This window comes from Aotus nancymaae, unplaced genomic scaffold (assembly GCF_030222135.1).
Source record: "Aotus nancymaae isolate 86718 unplaced genomic scaffold, 86718_ANA_hifiasm-v0.15.2.pri h1tg000173l, whole genome shotgun sequence".
NCBI classification, from domain to species: Eukaryota; Metazoa; Chordata; class Mammalia; order Primates; family Aotidae; genus Aotus; species Aotus nancymaae.
The window spans coordinates 2,643,561-2,663,011 of NW_026988588.1; the positions used below are offsets into that span (position 1 = coordinate 2,643,561).

Here is a 19,451-nt window from a genome sequence, read left to right on the forward strand (position 1 = left end):
CCCGCGGGTTCTTCTCCCGCCCGATCTCCTCCCGCTCATTCTCCTCCTGCGGGTTCTTCTCCTGCCTGTTCTCCTCCCGCGGGTTCTCCTCCGGCCGGTTCTCCTCCCGCCCCTTCTTCCGTGGGTTCTCCTCCCACCCGATCTCCTCCCGCCGGTTCTCCTCCCGCCCGTTCTCCTCCCGCGGGTTCTCCTCCCGCCCGTTCTCCTCCCTCCCGTTCTCCTCCCGCCCGTTCTCCTCCTGCGGGTTCTTCTCCCGCCCGTTCTCCTCCCGCCCGTTCTCCTGCGGATTTTTCTCCCGCCGGTTCTCCTACCGCCCCTTCTCCCGCGGGTTCTCCTCCCACCGGTTCTCCTCCCGCCCGTTCTCCTCCCGCCCGTTTTCTTCCAGCGGGTTCTCCTCCCGCCCGTTCTCCTCCCGCCGGTTCTCCTCCCGCCCGTTCTCCTCCCGCCCGTTCTCCTCCATCGGGTTCTCCGCCCGCCCATTCTCTCCCGCTGGTTCTCGTCCCACCCGTTCTCTTCCCGCCCGTTCTCTCCCGCCCGTTCTCCTCCTGCAGGTTCTTCTCCTGCCCGTTCTTCTCCCGGGGGATCTCCTCCTGCCGGTTCTCCTCCAGCACCTTCTCCCGCGGGTTCTCCTCCTGACCATTCTCCTCCCGCCCGTTCTCCTCCCGCCGGTTCTCCTCCCGCCCGTTCTCCTCCCGCCCGTTCTCCTCCAGCGGGTTCTCCTCCCGCCCGTTCTCCTCCCGCAGGTTCTCCTCCCGCCGGTTCTCCTCCCGCCCGTTCTCCTCCAGCGGGTTCTCCTTCCGCCGGTTCTCCTCCCGCCCGTTGTCCTCCCGCCCGTTCTCCTCCAGCGGCTTCTCCTCCCGCCTGTTCTCTCCCGCTGGTTCTCCTCCCGCCCGTTCTCCTCCCGCCCGTTCTCTCCCGCCCGTTCTCCTCCTGCGGGTTCTTCTCCTGCCCGTTCTTCTCCCGCGGGATCTCCTCCCGCCGGTTCTCCTCCCGCACCTTCTCCCGCGGGTTCTCCTCCCGACCGGTCTCCTCCCGCCCGGTCTCCTCCCGCCCGTTCTCCTCCCGCCGGTTCTCCTCCCGCCGGTTCTGCTCCCGCCCGTTCTCCTCCCGCGGGTTCTCCTCCCGCCCGTTCTCCTCCAGCGGGTTCTCCTCCCGCCCGTTCTCCTCCAGCGGGTTCTCCTCCCGCCCGTTCTCCTCCCGCGGGTTCTCCGCCTGCCTGTTCTCCTCCCGCCGATTCTCGTCCCGCCCCTTCTCCCGTGGGTTCTCCTCCCGCCCGTTCTCCTCCCGCCAGCTCTCCTCCCGCCGGTTCTCCTCCCGCCGGTTCTCCTTCCGCCCGTTCTCCTCCCGCCCGTTCTCCTCCCACGGGTTCTCCTCCCGCCCGTTCTCCTCCCGCGGGTTCTCCTCCCGCCCGTTCTCCTCCAGCGGATTCTCCTCCCGCCCGTTCTCCTTCTGCGGGTTCTCCTCCCACCCGTTCTTCTCCAGCGGGTTCTCCTCCCGCCCGTTCTCCTCCTGCGGGTTCTTCTCCCGCCCGTTCTCCTCCAGCTGGTTCTCCTCCCGCCCGTTCTCCTCCCGCCCGTTCTCCTCCCGCCCGTTCTCCTCCCGCCGGTTCTCCTCCCGCCCGTTCTCCTCCCGCCCGTTCTCCTCCCGCCCGTTCTCCTCCCGCAGGTTCTCCTCCCGCCCGTTCTCCCCCGCCCGTTCTCCTCCCACGGGTTCTCCTCCCGCCCATTCTCCTCCCATGGGTTCTCCTCCCATGGGTTCTCCTCCCGCCCGTTCTCCTCCCGCGGGTTCTCCTCCCGCCCGTTCTCCTCCAGCGGGTTCTCCTCCCGCCCGTTCTCCTCCCGCCCGCAGTCCTCCCTCCCGTTCTCCTCCTGCCGGTTCTCTTCCAGCAGGTTCTCCTCCCTCCCGTTCTCCTCCCGCCCGTTCTCCTCCCACCCATTCTCCTCCCGCCCATTCTCCTCCCGCCCGTTCTCCTCCCGTGGGTTCTCCTCCCGCCCGTTCTCCTCCCGCAGGTTCTTCTCCCTCCCGTTCTCCTCCCGCCCGTTCTCCTCCTGCGTGTTCTCCTCCTGCCTGTTCTCCTCCCGCGAGTTCTCCTCATGCCGGTTCTCCTCCCGCCCCTTCTCCCGTGGGTTCTCCTCCCGCCCGATCTCCTCCCGCCGGTTCTCCTCCCGCCCGTTCTCCTCCCGTGGGTTCTCCTCCCTCCCGTTCTCCTCCAGCGGGTTCTCCTCCCGCCTGTTCTCCTCCACCCGTTCTCCTCCTGTGGGTTCTCCTCCCGCCCGTTCTCCTCCCGCCCGTTCTCCTCCCGCCCGTTCTCCTCCAGCGGGTTCTCCTCCTGCGGGTTCTCCTCCCGCCCGTTCTCCTCCAGCGGGTTCTCCTCCCGCCCGTTCTCCTCCCGCGGGTTCTCCTCCCGCCCGTTCTCCTCACGCCCGTTCTCCTCCCGCCCGTAGTCCTCCCTCCCGTTCTCCTCCCGCTGGTTCTCCTCCGGCCCGTTCTCCTCCCACGGGTTATCCTCCCGCCCGTTCTCCTCCCACGGGTTCTCCTCCCGCCCGTTCTCCTCCCGCGGGTTCTCCTCCTGCCCGTTCTCCTCCTGCCGATTCTCGTCCCGCCCCTTCTCCCGCGGGTTCTCCTCCCGCCCGTTCTCCTCCCGCCGGTTCTCCTCCCGCCCGTTCTCCTCCCGCCCGTTCTCCTCCCACGGGTTCTCCTCCTGCCCGTTCTCCCCCCACGGGTTCTCCTCCCGCCCGTTCTCCTCCTGCGGGTTCTCCTCCTGCCCGTTCTCCTCCCGCCGATTCTCCTCCCACCCCTTCTCCCGCGGGTTCTCCTCCCGCCCGTTCTCCTCCCGCCCGTTCTCCTCCAGCGGGTTCTCCCGCCCGTTCTCCTCCTGCGGGTTCTCCTCCCGCCCGTTCTCCTCCTGCGGGTTCTCCTCCCGCCCGTTCTCCTCCTGCGGGTTCTTCTCCCGCCCGTTCTCCTCCAGCGGGTTCTCCTCCCGCCCGTTCTCCTCCCGCCCGTTCTCCTCCTGCCCGTTCTCCTCCCGCCCGTTCTCCTCCCGCCCGTTCTCCTCCCGCCGGTTCTCCTCCCGCCCGTTCTCCTCCCGCCCGTTCTCCTCCTGCAGGTTCTCCTCCCGCCCGTTCCCCCCCGCCCGTTCTCCTCCCACGGGTTCTCCTCCCATGGGTTCTCCTCCCGCCCGTTCTCCTCCCGCCGATTCTCCTCCCGCGGGTTCTCCTTCTGCCCGTTCTCCTCCCTGCGGCCTGTGCTGTCCTCGCAGTGGCATCCTCTTTCTGCAATTACCTTAGTTTGCTTAGCAATCTGTTTTCTTATTTTTCTCCCTAATTTGTAAGAAAAGAATTTTTCCCTTAATCTTTTACCAATTTAGAAACCATGTTACTTTTCTTTTACTGGCCACGTGGCGGCGGGGTGAGCTGCAGAAGCCTTGCAGGCAGAGAGAAGCAGCTGTTCTGCTGCTGTTCAGGAGTCGTTGACTTCGGACTCTGTTCCTTGATTGATCCAGGCATCGCTCTAAGGGCTGTCTCATACGCCTCACGAATCTTTACAGGAATGCAGCCTGTTGAAAAGCACAGAAAGCTATTTTTAGCACCTTCTAACTTGCCTTTCATTGTTCGCTTTAGCTGTTTCATTCTGTGTTTGCACATTAGATCAAAGAAATCGGCTGGACAGACGTCGGGGGCTGGACCGGCCAGGGAGGCTCCATTCTTGGGACAAAACGGTGAGTTCCTAATCTCCGACCAGCTTTTAAGGAAGAAGGAAGAGCCATGCCCTAGAGGAGAATCGCTGGGTGTCAACACCACTCAACTTGCGATTCCTGTAAAGGCGTTCCTAAAGGAGGGGTGCAGGCGGTTACCCCTCCTCCCTCCAGTGGAACTGTTCATGTTGCAGGGAGCTGGGGGGTGCATCCCAGGGCTTGAGAGAGATGAGGAGGTTACTAGGCAACACCTTCCTCTCATTTGTATTTCCATTCATTTGAAGGGCCGACTGGTGGGCCTAAACCTCCCCGTGGAGGTCAATAAAGGTGAAGGGTCCCGGTGGCTCACGCCTGTAATCCCAGCACTTTGAGAGGCTGAGACAGGCAGATCGCCTGAGATCAGGAGTTTGAGACCAGCCTGGGCAATGTGGGAAACCCCATCTCTACTAAAATAAAAAAAATTAGCCGGGTGTGGCGGTATGCACCTGTAATCCCAGCTACTCAGGTGGCTAAGGCAGGAGAATTGCTTGAACCCAGGAGGCAGAGGTTGTGGTGAGCTGAGATGGTGCTACTGCACTCCAGCCTGGGCGACAGAGTGAGACTCTGCCTCCAAAAGAAAAGGGGGGGCCATGGAGCCTTGGTGACGCACTCTAAGCGAACCCAAAGCAGTCTTGGTAGCAGGTAGCATTGGTGGGAACAGCTGCCCTGAGCAGCTGTGACTCAAGTCTCAGATTTCCACAACCCAAGAAGGGACCCAAGGAATTCTAGTCTAAAGTGTCTTTTTCTGACCTACAGTAAGCCTCCACATCCCTGCATCGCTGGGGATGATGGGGTTTTCTAATATAGATGGAGTCTAAGTTCTTCTCATCTTTGATCATGTCAGGGGTACGAATATTAATATCTGTCATCACTACAGATTATATTCTAATATGGAAGGGAGGTAGTTTTCGGCAGATAAAATAAATGATGGATTCCTCATAATTCCGGCTTTTTGTTCCAAGGGAGTTAGCTGCCCCCTTTGCTTTGCTTTACAGCTGGGGCCCTGGTACTCCCAGCCACTGGCGGGGAGGCACAGAGCAGGGTTAGCTCTACAGCTGCCTCCTGGCTGTTCCCGTGAGCCCCGCGTGCCGGTGCCCTGGACGGGAAAGCTCTAACTAGAGGCAGGTGCATCCCTTGGTGTGCATCCTGGGGCTGCTGTCCAGGGTGCTGCTCTTGAAAACAGAGCAGACTAGCTGGCTGTTCTGGGCCGGTCCTGCAGAGGCTTAAGAAACCTCATGTTAGGGGCGGCACAGTTTCGCAGTTAGCTGCATCCACTTGTGTGCTCCGACTGCCTGAACGTTTTTGCCCCACGACATCTTACAAATCTACCTGGAGTACACAAGGGTTTCTCCAGTCAGCATGGAAGCTTCAGGCGGGTTTGGGATGGGGTCTAGGGAGGGGCACGGTCTGGTGTTGGACTTCTTGGCCATGTCATGTGACATCGGTGATAGCACGGGGGAGGGAGAGCAGGTATGAGCAGATACGATTTTAAACGAGATCAGTAGTGGATAATGCATGTGTAAGTTATTTGGAAACTGGAAATTTCCATTTAAACAATTGTTAATAATTATAGGCTATTATTTTCCTAGTGGGGCAGTAGGGTTCTTTTTAGGTCGAGGTATCAGCTGAAATGCTTTCATTTTCTCATGAAAACACTGTTTTGAGATCAGATTCCTGGTCAGTCTGCCATCTACCAGCCACAGTGACACGAGTGAAATGGCAACAGCAAACGTTCCCCGCTCCTTACAACCACACACTGGGGAGGGAGGCCGAGTGGGGACCAGCATGATTTCCCAGGGTTCCTGGCGTGATGTCCTGCAGACTGCCTGGAGCTTGGGGTGTCCAACATTATTCTCCATTTGGCTGCTTTCAGCGTTCTCCCGGGAAAGTACTTGGAGGAGATCGCCACGCAGATGCGCATGCACAGTATCAACGCGCTGCTGATCATCGGTGGATTTGAGGTACATTAGTTAGTGTTCCTCTCTTAACCCGCTTGCCAGTCTTGCAGGTGTGAGCTGCGCCCTGTGTTGGCTAAACATTACGTGTTCACTACGGGCCACGATCTGAGGTGACAGGTTCCCAGACCCAGCTGCCACTGCAGAACTGTAGAATGGAAGAATAGCAGGTGGTAAGACGTGGCCTACAAGTGATCCAGTTCCAATAAAGCAACTTAACCGAGAAGCAAAAGCTTGACCCCTGAACTAGGACTCATCTATTCAGTGAGCTCTTGATGAATTTCAGGTCTCTGGAAGTAATTCTGTCTCTTGAATTCAGAGTCCAGTGGCTACTGAGAGTGTAAGGTAGTTATACCTAGAATTTTGTTTAAAATCACATATTGGACTGTAGACACTATTTTTTTTTTCTATTCATTGAAGATTAGTCCCATGGTAACCTTTCTGCTTACTTTTAGAAAAAGTAAGAGCCCACTGGGCGTGGTGGCTCACGCCTGTAATCCCAACACTTTGGGAGACCGAGGCAGGCAGATCACTTGAGGTCAGGAGACCAGCCTGGCCAACATGGAGAAACCCCGTCTCTACTAAAAATGCAAAAATTTGCCGGGCATGCTGGCAGGCGCCTGTAATCCCAGCTACTGGGGAGGCCGAGGCAAGAGAATCGCTTGAACCTGGGAGGCAGAGATTGCAGTGAGCGGAGATCGCGCCACTGCACTCCAGCCTGGGCGATGGCGAGGCTCAGTCTCAAAAAAAGTAAGACCCTCAGAAGGCAGACTCTGCCCCATGCGTGAGAGGGTTAGTTTTCTAACTATCGTGTCCTGCTCCCTTTGTGCCTAGAACCTGCTGATCCTCATGTGTGGCCTTAATGTGACTTTGTGTTGATCTGGTGGTGGCTTCACACCACCCCAGTGTTCTCCCTGTGTGCCGTGGTGGAGGTGGCTCTCCCGAGGCTCTCCCAGCAAGACCCTGCCTCCCCTGCTTCCCCCGCTTCCCTCTCACCCTACAATTCCAACGCTTGTCTGACAGGCCTACCTGGGACTCCTGGAGCTGTCAGCCGCCCGGGAGAAGCACGAGGAATTCTGTGTCCCCATGGTCATGGTTCCCGCCACTGTGTCCAACAATGTGCCCGGTTCCGATTTCAGCATCGGGGCAGACACAGCTCTGAATACTATCACCGACGTAAGTCTGTGCGCACACCGCGAGGCGGGCACCGGCTCATGCTAACCCCAGGGCCCCAGCTGTTTTTATCTACCAGTGTGCCAGAAATGGCCTTTTACAAATACCCTGAATGCCGGGTGTGGTGGCTTTACACCTGTAATCCCAGCACTTTGGGAGGCTGAGGCGGGTGGATCACGAGGTCCAGGAGTTTGAGACCAGCCTGACCAACAAGGTGAAACCCTGTCTCTACTAAAAATACAAAAAAATTAGCTGGGCATGGTGGCTTGAGCCTGTAGTCTCAGCTACTCAGGAAGCTGAGGCAGGAGAATCACTTGAATCTGAGAGGCAGAGGTTGCAGTGAGCCGAGATCATGCCACTGCACTCCAGCCTGACGGCAGAGCAAGACTCCGTCTCAAAAAAATACATACAAATAACCTGAATGAGAGCTTCTCATTCTTTTTTCCCCGCCTAGAAAAGGATCTTTTCAGACTGAAAATTTTTGATCTCATTCCCAAAAGTTTTACCACCTCTTCTGTGTGGCCACCAGGGGGATGTAGCGTGGCCGAGACTCAGGGAGTGCCCGTGAGCACCTGCAGCCCCGAGGAGTGCTGGGTGCTGTCTCCGGCGATGGCACAGCATTTAAACTTGCTCTGTGTTTTGTCTGTTTCTGTGCTGGGCCTACATTTCCTTTGCGCTTCCAGCACCCGCTGTGATGACCCCTGCCTTGATGCTGAGGGTAGAAATTGAACTGAATATTTTATCATTGTATTCATTGTCCTGAATGGACGGTTGCATTTTACCTGTTTGATCTTGGCGGTTGACCTCACTTTCCCCTTTATAAATTGGGGATGTTAAATTACATCTAAGGCAGTACCAGGGCGAGTTTAGGTGGTTTTCTTTCTTCTTTTTTTTTTTTGCCAAGAGACAATAATAAAACAAATATATAACTTTTTTTTTTGTTTTTGAGACACAGGGTCTTACTCTTTCACCCAGGCTTGAGTGCATTGGTGTGATCTCAGCTCACTGCACCCTCAGCCTCCTGGGCTCAGGTGATCCTCCTACCTCAGTCTTCCAAGTACCTGGGACCACAGGTTCGTGCCACCATGCCAGGCTAAAAGAAATATACTCCTATTACCATGTTTGTGAGTCACACTTGGTAATTCATGTGGGAGTTTGAAGATCTATATCTAACAAAGAAAGCATTTAATTTTTTAAAAATTTGATGTCTAAAATTTTTCAGCATGTGTCCAGTTTTTTCTTGTGAGACTTGGGTTTGCATGAATATTTTTCAAAGGTTTTTTTTTTTCTTTTTCTGAAACCTTTGGCATGAAACTTATTTCTAGCACTGGTAAATAAAAAACCAAGCTTTTAAAATACAACTCCCATGGTAAGTAATGCTTAGCACTCTTTTCTTGCTTTTCTGAGCATCTTAAACTTTCTTCACTTTCTTTACGAAAGAAAGTTGCCCAGGGCTTCCTGTGTTCACTGGCTTTGGGGGCCACTTTCACCCTCTTTTTTGCAGTCACTAACCTTTGACCTAGACGTGGCTTCTGCTGTCCTGGGGATAGGTGGCACAGTTTGCTGCTGCCAGGCCAGCCCAGCTCTGGGCCGACCTCCCGCTGTGAATGTGAAGATGAGCGTCTTTCACAGGGTGGATTCCATCATCGCTTCTGCTGGTTTTTTACCGGCCTTAGCTAGATTTTTGGGTCTGTGAAAGTTGAGCGTGTGATGAGAGGGATGGAAGCGCCCTTTTTCCCTAATTGTTACCTAATTGGAGCTTGCCCAAAGAGGATGGGTGGAGAATTTGCGAGCTGTCACTGCAGTTAGTGAGCAGGGCTGAAGGTGGAGGACAAGGCTGGTGTTAACCTCCCCGTGACCTTTTATTGCCACACGAAGCATAGATTCTTGTGGTATGTGATGGGTGCTTTCAGGCATGAAGAAAACAATCTCTCTTTTTAATTCCAGAGTCCTCTGCTGTAAATAACTTTTTTTTTTAGATTATAAATATATAACAAATGTGTAGGGTCAAAATTTGAAAACTGAAGTATCTGGGGCAAAAACACCCCAAAAACGACGGGTCCCATCCACTCTTAGTCTTCCTAGAGGGATTGTGGGATCGATTTTTTATTCAATTTTTTTTTAATTCGGTTTTTCATTCAAATTTCTCAAAGCTAGGTTAAACAATTTTTTTTTTTTTTTGGAGACGGGTCCTCACTCTGTTTCCCAAGCTGGAGTGCAGTGGCACAATCATGATTCACTGCAGCCTCCACGTCCCAGGCTTAGGTATCCTCCCACCTCAGCCTCCTGAGTGGCTGGGGCTAAAGGTGCGTGGCACCATGCCCACTTAGTCTTTTGTATTCATGTAGAGACAGAGTCTCCCTGTGTTGCCCAGGCTGGTCTCAGACTCTGGTTCAAGCAGTCCTCCTGTCTTGGCCTCTCAAAGCACTGGGGGTTTGGGGACGAGCTACCGCGCTGGGCCTTGAGTTAACTGATTACAGTGTCTGAGAAAGAACCGGAGCGTGTGGTTAGTTGAGCCTCCTGTCCACTGGGCACAGCCACCTTGGTAAGTGAGTGCGTGCGTCCTCGGTCCGGTCTGATGCTCAGCTCCTGGGAGCGAGGCTGTCTTGGGGGTGCTGTGGTTCTAATCTCGTGATGGGCACATGACGCCAGCTGGCCGAGGTCACCTTGGCAAAGGCTGCAGCCGCTCGGGAGCTGGGGCAGGGGAGAGAAAGCCGCTGAGGGTCCCTCCGTGGACCCCAAAGGGAGGGGGGCGGAGATGAGAACACAGCAGGTGTTTTCTCCAGAGCCCTGTTTACTGATGGCCAAACGGGGTGGATCCCGAGAAGGCCTGGATTTGGGTCTGAACTGGGCTCTTGGCCATAGAACAGGGGCTGGTGGCGTCCTCAGGAAGTGAGGGCACGAGGCGATGACCTGGGTCACTGTCCTGAAGCCGTCAGAGGCTGAGGATGCCTGGGAGTGAGCGTCTGTTCCCTATCCAGCCACACTCTCTGTTACCGGTGACTCACTGTGGCCCTGCGCTGCATTTTGGTTTGAGCTCCATAGATGGCTCCAGTATCCAATGGCTCCTTTTGTTCACAAAATTTGGGGATTCTCAACGGGGGTGATTTTGCCCCAGAGGATGTTCACCAAGTCCAGGGCGGCTTCTGGTTAGAACCGGGAGAAGGGAGGCCCTCAGCATCTGGGGCTGGAGCCCAGGGACGCTGCGGAACCTCCCTCCGAGCACAGCGGGGTGGGCTCCGTAACAGGAGTCCAGCTCGGGAAGTCAGCGTGTTGTGCTTCAGAAGCCCTGGGCGGGTCTGTGTGGCGAAGCCGTCATCTGCTTTGGTCACGTGCGTCCTCATCCTCACTCATGATTTCCTCCTTGCCAGCATCGATGCTTAACTTACAGATGCTGCCCTCAGAATATTTGCGGTGCTGGCGAGTCTTCTGGGCAGAACAGAATTAACGAAATTCTTTGGAGCAAAATTCTCATTCTCAGGATATGGCTGCAGGGGTTTCGGCAGGACTCCTTTCCTTTCACTCCTTAGCGATGCCACGTTACCTGTCCCGTAAGCTTGATCATGTCCCGTCAGAAACACAGTGAGCTGGGTGCCACGCTGCTGTCAGGTGCCGCGAAGATGGCGGTGACCACAGCCCTTCAGGAAAGGTGTATCTAAGCTCTGGCAAAGGCCGCCTCTTCCGTCCCAGCTGTCGAGGAGTGCAGGGTCAGGGGTGTGGCCCAGGTGGCAGGGCTGTGCTGTTCAACACCCTGGTCGGCATAGGCTGACGGGACCAGAACTCATGCGCTCGGGCACAAATCAGCCTCATGGGAGAGCTGCTTTGTCTGCAGAATTCTTTTGCCATTAAGCGGTTGATGTCGTTCTTTGAATGAGCGACAATAATTCCCCACCTCAGGGTGGGCCGCAGGAGAAGACTGATTCAGTTGGAAAAATAACCCTTGAGGGCCAGGCACGGTGGCTCATGCCTGTAATCCCAGCACTTTGGGAGGCCGAGGCGGGCAGATCACGAACTCAGGAGTTCAAGACCAGCCTGATCAACATGGTGAAACCCCGTCTCTACTAAAAATACAAAAATTAGCCAGCATAGTGGTACACGCCTGTAATCCTAGCTACTCGGGAGGCTGAGGCAGGAGAATCGCTTGAACCTCAGGAGGCAGAGGTTGCAGTAAGGAGATCACGCCATTGCACTCCAGCCTGGTGACAGAGCAAGACTCCGTCTCAAAAAAAGAAAAAGAAAAATGACCTATGAAGGTTTGTGCCTATGGGGGTCCTGACGTCCCACCCACGTTGTCCTTCCCGTGCCCAGGATTCTCAAAAACAAAGGCCATGCGATGGGTTTTAAGTCAAGTCTGAGAGCCTTACGGCGTCTTAGGTCTTAGATCACATAGAGCGACCCAGTGCAGGTGGAACAGAATTCGGTACTGGCCACGCAGGAAGGCAGCTGTGGGCTCTTTGGAGCCTTGATGGGTCTGTCCTCTGTCCCGCATAGGCACAGAGACGAGAATTCTTCCCTTTGCCTGTTTCTCTTCCCATCTCGGCTTCTACACACTGCAAAGTTGCCCGCCAACCAGAGCCCATGTTCAATTTTGAAGATACCAAGCAATTATTTTGAGGAAAAGAATCTGCCAAAGAAACTGGGAGCACAGATAGGAATGATTTAATCAAGCCCGCACTTAACTAATGAAAGAGCACTTTTTGGTTTCATCTGAAGCATTCAGGTGGAAATTTCCCAGTGGCTGCTACACTTTGGTGCACAGACGCTCATGTGGCTCCCAGTCTGAAGCCCATAGCTGCCTCTTCATGCTCTTCCTCTTGGCTGAACCACAGAGCAGGCTAGGGAGTCCTGCATGATCAGCCCTCGGTCGGGATGGCTGGCAGGGGATACTGCACTTATGTCATTCAGCGACAAGCATTCCTTGAGCAGCTGCTGTCGGAGTGCGGCTGGGTGCTGCTGCTGCTGGTGCAGCAGTATGAGCCCAGCCCACAGTCCTGCCCTCATGGAATTTGCAGCTGAGTGAGGAAAAGCCTCCCAAGTCAAGTAACCACACAGGCAGCTGCAGGGAGACACCAGGATGATGGAGAGAGGACATGGGGTGTCCCGAGAGTCCCTGACAGACGGAACTTTGCGGTCTTAGAAACCAGGTGGCGTTTTCCTGAGGAAATGATGTCTCTCTGGATCAGAGCTGAGGAAGGTGTGTGTGTGTCCCATGGCCACTGTGACACTGACCACACACCTGGGGCTGGAAACCATACTCGCTCTCCCACAGCTCTGGAGGCAGGAGCCATGGGCTGAGGCCAGAGGGTTTGCTCCAGGAGAGTCCCTTGTGGCCTGTGGGGGTGCCCAGAGCTGCAGGCCTGCACGCCTTATTCCCTGGTGCCGCCTCCTCCCATGTGGGTGTGCAGTGTCCTGCTCCAGGGCCTGGGGGCCTTCTGCTTCTGTGTCCCTCGTCTGCGGATGCAGGGGATGGCATCGAGGTCCCACTTGGGCAGTCCTAGGGAGTCACCTTTCTCACCGCACAGGGGAACATTCACAGGTTCCAGGGATTAGGACCTGGATTCCTTTGGGGGCTGCTCTCCCCCAACCACTGTGTGGGAATGTGACGCACACAGCGGCCAGGACATGCAAAGGCCCTAGGAGGACCGGGTGCCAGGGGCAGGCGGCAGAAAGGCTTCACGTGTTCTTGAAATAAGCAAAGGATTTTGCACAAAGCCAGAACGGGATCAGATTTGTGTTTTTATAGTTGGGTCTCAGTTCCGTGTGAACAAATTGGAGGGTCCCCCCACTGAGGTGGGAGCCGAGGCACAGGCAGAGGCTTTGCAGTCCCAGGAGTGGGCGCTGCAGGCCGGGCTGGCGTGTGGGTGGGGAGGCAGCCAGTGCATTTCTCTGCTGTTTTTCTCCCCGCTGAGCTTGGGTCCTCATGGAGGGCAGATTGGCCACGTCTGTCTCTGGGACCCGATGCCTGTGCATCCGGAAGACCTCCCCAGGCACCTGGGTCTAAGAACCACATCTGCCCTTGAGTAGTTTCCATAAACATAATATGGATGGATGGAAGATGGGACACCACCGTAACATCACAGGGAGCTTTTCAAAAGAAAATACAGTAGCACAGCAGTTCCCAGGGACATGCTGGAGAGGTGACACTCACTCCCCTACCATCTCAGTTCTCACCTAATGGTGTCTGCGTCCAGTGAAAGCTGCTTCAGCAGAGACGGTCACAGAGCAGCATGGAGTGAGCTGGCTTGTGGGGTTGGCTTTTCCATCCCCTTATACAGGGCCTGGGAGAAGGGAGCGGCAGTTGGCCAGGCCCCTGCCATGGGTCATCAGGGTCATGTCCAGGTGGCTGCCACAGGGGTTGGGGGCGATGGAGCACTGCAGCACGTTCACACCCACTCTGAGGGCGCAACCTGGCCACTGCACACCCTTCACCTCTGCGACGCCAGGACTGCATGCTCAGGCGCAGTGGGGGACCTTGCTGTGTTCATTTGTGGGGGAGCTCTGGGGTGGTGGGCCCACCCGGCCCTGGACTGGAGTAACTCCTCTCTTCTCTGTGACCAGACATGCGACCGCATCAAGCAGTCAGCCAGCGGGACCAAGCGGCGTGTCTTCATCATCGAGACCATGGGGGGCTACTGCGGCTACCTGGCCAACATGGGAGGGCTGGCGGCTGGAGCCGATGCCGCGTACATTTTCGAGGAGCCCTTTGACATCAGGGACCTACAGGTATGTGATGGGGCCCACTCAGTGCTGCTGAGTCATCACGTTTAGGATGGTTTGCTTTTTGAGGGGCATGCAGATGGAGGGGCATAAAACGCGCCACGCTCGATGTGCTCCGCAGCGTCCAGGTGCCTCCAAGTGTCGGTGACGGCGGAGGCACCTGGTTGAGGACACCTTCTACCTTTGTGTGTGAAACACAAGCTTGTTCCTTTTGTCTACAAATAAGTGATACAGTCTGTTGTGTCATGTTCTGTCACTGTGTCACAATTTGAGAGCCTCCACTGGCAGTCACCACCCATGTCGGCAACTGGCTCTGAAGGTTGCTGCAGCTTCTGTTAAATCCCGAGGCCTCTGACGCCGTGCCTGCCTCTGAACTGACAGAGGCAGCCATGGTTTCTTGGCATCTGTGGCTCTTTTAGGGAAGGGTGGTTCAGCCATGTGCGGCTTCTAACTCAGTTCCCCCACCTAGGCGTGGCCAGAGCCCCAGGAGGAGCCAGAAGCCTCAGCACGCAGTGTATGCCGTGGATGCATGGGGAGGCCAGGCTGTGTCCGGGGAGCCTCAGCATGCACAGTGTGCGCCGTGGATGCGTGGGGAGGCTGGGCTGTGTCCGGGGAGCCTCAGCATGCACAGTGTGCGCCGTGGATGCGTGGGGAGGCCGGGCTGTGTCCGGGGAGCCAGGGAGCCTCAGCATGCACAGTGTGCGCCGTGGATGCGTGGGGAGGCTGGGCTGTGTCCGGGGAGCCTCAGCATGCACAGTGTGCGCCGTGGATGCGTGGGGAGGCCGGGCTGTGTCCGGGGAGCCAGGGAGCCTCAGCATGCACAGTGTGCGCCGTGGATGCGTGGGGAGGCCGGGCTGTGTCCGGGGAGCCAGGGAGCCTCAGCATGCACAGTGTGCACCGTGGATGCGTGGGGAGGCTGGGCTGTGGCCGGGGAGCCTCAGCATGCACAGTGTGTGCCGTGGATGCGTGGGGAGGCTGGGCCGTGTCCGGGGAGCCAGGGAGCCTCGGCACACACAGTGTGTGCTGTGGATGCGTGGGGAGGCCGGGCCCAGTCCCTGTCGCCGACCCCGGGGTCTGCCCCTGCTTAGATGGCACAGTGGAATCCAGGCCTGGACCCTGCAATGTTCCAAGTTGCTAAACTCCGTGCAAGAGGACAGGCCTTGGCAGATAAGACGCAACTTCAACAGTTGTCTTTTGAAAAATTAGGAGGTTACCTGTTTCTGAGCCAAACAGATCAAGTAAAAAGGGCCTTGGTGTTGTTACTAATTATGTGACACATGAATCACAAACCTCTTCCCCACATGAAGTGAAATATTTGTGGTCATTCACTGCATCACGATGTTTCAACAGTGGGTCCCATAAGATTATAATGGAGCTGCCCCAGACAGGTAGTTTTTAATCTTCTATAAAAAGCTATCTTGAACTGCGCTTTTCTATGCCTAGTCATGTTTAGATACACAAATCCTAGCCATTGTGTTACAACTGCCTGCAGTATTCAGCAGTCCCAGACATTGAGGTTTGCAGCAGACTCTGCTCCTGGGCTTGTGTAAGTTCACTCTAGGATGTTTGCACAGGGATTAAGTCACCTAGCAATGCATTTCTCAGGAAATACCCTGTTATGTGACACAAGACTGTATTTCAAAAATCTATCCAAAGATCATACCTCACCAGCACTTAGCATGGCAAACGCTTAAGTAATTGACTTTTTTTTTGAGATGGAGTCTTGCTCTGTCACCCAGGCTAGAGTGCAGGGGGCACACTCTCAGCTCAGTGCAACCTCTGCCTCCCTGGTTCAAGTAATTCTCTTGCCTCAGCTTCCCAAGTAGCTGAGACTACAGGTGTGTGCCACCATGCCTGGCTGATTTTTGTATTTTCAGTAGAGACAGGGTTTTAGCATGTTGGCCAGGCTGGTCTCAAACTCCTGACCTCAGGTGCTCTGCTCGCCTCGGCCTACCAAAATGCTGGGATTACAGGCATGAGCCACTGGGTGTGGTGACAGATTTGATTAGATGTAAAAATCTCCATTTTTTTAGGATGAGTCATTAGAAAATCACCTCCCAACATGATCTGAAATAGAATGTTTTTACACTTTACTGTTCTCAAGACAACCTTCTTTTCCTTAAACAATTTGTGTACAAATGTGAGTCTACAAAATTCTTCCTTGGGCCGAAACTGTTCATTAGGCTGTCATCTGAGAGGCCACAGAAAGGCCACAGGTGGTTATTTTCCCGAGAGCTCTGAGAGAACAGTATCCTGAAAAACAGGAGCGAGAGGCATGAATGAGCATTAGGCAAAGGCAAATGCACGGATTCTCGTGTTAAGAGGGACGCTGTTGATTCTGGAAGGGCTGCTGGCCACGCCCAGTCCTCAGCACTCATCGCTGTGGACGCGCTCTCCCTGCCTGGGGGAGGGCCCCCAAGACCTGAGCCACAAGAGCCACAGCCGCCTCCGCCACACTCACCGCCACACTTAGTCGGCACTTCTTGCCCTGCAATGCCTGGCACACAGTAGGTGCTTAGTTTATTGTCTGATTAACACAATACTCTTTTTCCAGTCCAACGTGGAGCACCTGACGGAGAAAATGAAGACCACCATCCAGAGGGGCCTTGTGCTCAGGTGAGTGAGATCAGGGCTGACCTCCCCGGCACCGCCACACCCTGGCTCCTAGATGCTAGGCTGTGACTTAGGCTGGAGGAGGGGTCGTTTCTTTGCTGCTGGAGTGCACTACACACACTGAGCGATGCGGAAGTCATGGTGCATTGCTCTAAATACTTGCCTGCCTTTAGACAACTGAAGGGTGATTTTAAACATGTATTTTTGCTTTGTAGTCTTCTTTTAGATAACTCACAATCATGTCCCTAATTAGCACCTGACGTTTATGAAGGAAGGAGGAAATGTAGTCAGGGAATGTCCCAAGACCCCAGTGGGTGCCTGAGCCTGGGGCTAGTACCCGCCCCCCCGTATACACGAGGGTTCTCCCATGTGATGCCCAAGGTAGCTACTGAGTGACTCGGGCAGGAGGCACAGTCAGTGTGGAGACGGAGGACACAGGGATGATTCATGTACTGGGTGGGACAGAGCAAGACAGCACGATATTTCATCATACTGCTCAGAATGGCGTGCAGTTTAAAACTTACATATTTCTGGAGTTTTAGTATTTTTGGACTTTGGTGGAACACTTGACCATGGGAACTGAAACTGCAGAAAGCAAAGCCTTGGAGTGGAGGGACAAGTGTTGATGTATAGTCACAGCAGGGCCAGGGGACACGGGAGGCCAGCCTCCCAGGGCCATCCCCCCACCAGCAGGGAGCTGCACACCCACTGCACGCTTAACAAATGGCTCCTTCCCACTCGTTTCAGAAATGAGAGCTGCAGTGAAAACTACACCACCGACTTCATTTACCAGCTCTATTCGGAAGAGGGCAAAGGGGTGTTCGACTGCAGGAAGAATGTGCTGGGCCACATGCAGCAGGTGAGCCCGAGACCCCGGTGAGGGGCCTGCAAAGCCACTGTCATGTCGTTTTTACAAGCTTAATGTCTTATTTTAGCCATTTTTGGGGGAAAACGTATATCTACAAGTAAATTTCGAGATAAAAATCAGCTGAACTTTTTGAAATGGAGTCTCAGTCACCCAGGCTGCAGTGCAGTGGTGTAATCTTGGCTCACTGCAGCCTCCACTTTCCAGGTTCAAGCAATTCTCCTGCCTTAGCCTCCCAAGTAGCTGGGAGTACAGGCACTCGCTACTATGCCCGGCTAGTTTTTGTATTTTTAGTAGAGATAGGGTTTCACCATGTTAGCAAGGCTGGTCTCGAACTCCTCACCTCAGGTATTCACCTGCCTCGGCCTCCCAAAGTGCTGGGATTACAGGTGTGAGCCCTCACGCCCTGCCAATACATCTGAACTTTGAAGTCATGCCAAACATCACCAGCTTTAGGATTCTTGTTTTGTTTGTGAGGTTTGAGTAATGGGGATTTTAACTGTCAACTTTCATGTAAAGCATGATACCCTCTTACTTGGAAATACTTACTCAAATTAAACACTTGAACAAATAAAAATTGGAGCTTCCTAAGATTTAAAATGGATTATCAGACTTGAGTCTGTTAAAAAAGAGAAATGACAACTTCTATTTCACAGAAACCATGTTTTTAAAATAAACAGCAAAGTGTTACTGTGTAACTGATATTTCATATAATTCTAACCACCAACAGGGTGGAGCACCTTCGCCATTTGATAGAAACTTTGGAACCAAAATCTCTGCCAGAGCTATGGAGTGGATCACTGCGAAGCTCAAGGAGGCCCGGGGCAGAGGTATGGGGGCCGGGGAGGGTGGCCACAGTCCACCTGGTATCTGAGTGTTGCGGTAAGATCAGCTTGGTCATGATGTGTTTTTTTGTGCAAGCTTTTTGCTTTTGCTCTGGAGATCCTCAACATTTGCCAGCAATTTCTCCTCTAGTCCTAGGGTTAGCCTCATAGTTGAAGTGGGGCTATTTTTTGGATGTTTGTAGGACAACCTTCCTGTGAATCCATTCATTAAAACTTCCAGTTTTGAGGAAGATTTAACTGCTGAATGAATTTTTCATGTTTATAGAACTATGCATGTTTTTTCTTGAATCAGTTGTATAAGTTACATATTCTAAGAAATCTTCAAAAAACATGACATTTTGTTTTCTTTGAGACAGTCTTGCTCTATTGCCCAGGCTGGAGTGCAGTGGTGTGATCTCTGCTCACTGCAACTGCTGCCTCCCGGGTTTGACCAATTCCCCTGCCTCAGCCTAAGTAGCTGGAATTACAGGTGCCCACCAATACACCTGGCTAATTTTTGTATTTTTAGTAGAGATGGGGTTCTACCATGTTGGCCAGGCTGGTCTTGAACTGACCGCAGGTGATCCGCCTACCTCAGCCTCCCAATGCTGGGATTACAGGCGTGAGCCACTGCACCTGGCCCAGTGGTTCCAACAGGGCTGGTCCCCACTCATTCTTGAGAATGGCTACTTGTGCCAGCATCTCTCTCTTCCTGCTTCATCAGTCATGCCAGATGTGTGCTTTTTTCAGGGCAAGCCATATCTCACTTCCACTGTCCAACTTAGGGAAATGACAGTCTACAAAAAACAGTGATGTGAAGACTTTCAATCAGTTTGTCTTTTTGAAGAACTGACTCTGGCTTCAATTTTTCTACATCAACTTCCACTTTTTGGATTTTCTTCTTTTGCAAATTTATGGATGTTTCTGTATGTATTCATGAGTGTAACTTTCTTAATGTTTTCCTGTAATTTAAGCTAATTTCCCTATTCCGCTAATCAGAGAAAAATGTATTTACCTCCACTGGGAGAAAAAACAAAAGCTGCTTTCTAGGAAGCCCTCTCTGGGGTGGCTGAACTACTAGTGAGGGGCAGGGAGGAAGCCGTCAGGGTGGTCCCCTCTCCTCTCCCAGCCCTGCAAGAGCAGAGCTGCGCAAGCCCAGGGTGGACGCTGCGGGCTGGTGTCAGTGTCACCTGGGCTTCCAGTCTACTTTCACAGCGTGGTTCTGAGGAATCTCTATTCTCATCTTGCCCCGTGATTCTGCTCCCCCACCGGCCCAGGTGATAGGATGTTATTACATCTTTTTTTTTTTTAATTTTAAACTTTTATAGGAAAAAAATTTACCACCGATGATTCTGTTTGTGTGCTGGGAATAAGCAAAAGAAACGTCATTTTTCAACCTGTGGCAGAGCTGAAGAAGGAAACGGATTTTGAGTAAGTCCGGGTCTTACTGCCTTAGAGAACCCAACTGACGTGAGTGCAGGGCAGGGGAACGGCCGTCGCTGTCAGCAACTCAGTCAGGGGTGTGAGAAAATGGCTTTTCTGAAGCTGAGAGTTAAATACTAGGTCTTTAG

General features: G+C 54.2%; 1 protein-coding gene across 4 annotated transcripts in view; it reads left to right on the forward strand.

Annotated features, from left to right (window-relative positions):
* PFKP (phosphofructokinase, platelet) overlaps window positions 1-19,451 on the forward strand; it is a 71,455-nt gene that overhangs the window by 51,480 nt on the left and 524 nt on the right. For all 4 annotated transcript variants that reach the window (XM_021670722.2, XM_064371805.1, XM_021670721.2 and 1 more), the window contains exons 14-21: window positions 3,648-3,718; window positions 5,607-5,694; window positions 6,712-6,864; window positions 13,420-13,584; window positions 16,133-16,194; window positions 16,939-17,050; window positions 17,787-17,886; window positions 19,209-19,311. In XM_021670722.2, coding sequence (XP_021526397.1) covers window positions 3,648-3,718; window positions 5,607-5,694; window positions 6,712-6,864; window positions 13,420-13,584; window positions 16,133-16,194; window positions 16,939-17,050; window positions 17,787-17,886; window positions 19,209-19,311 — 854 coding nt within the window. The remainder of the gene's footprint in view (window positions 1-3,647; window positions 3,719-5,606; window positions 5,695-6,711; window positions 6,865-13,419; window positions 13,585-16,132; window positions 16,195-16,938; window positions 17,051-17,786; window positions 17,887-19,208; window positions 19,312-19,451) is intronic.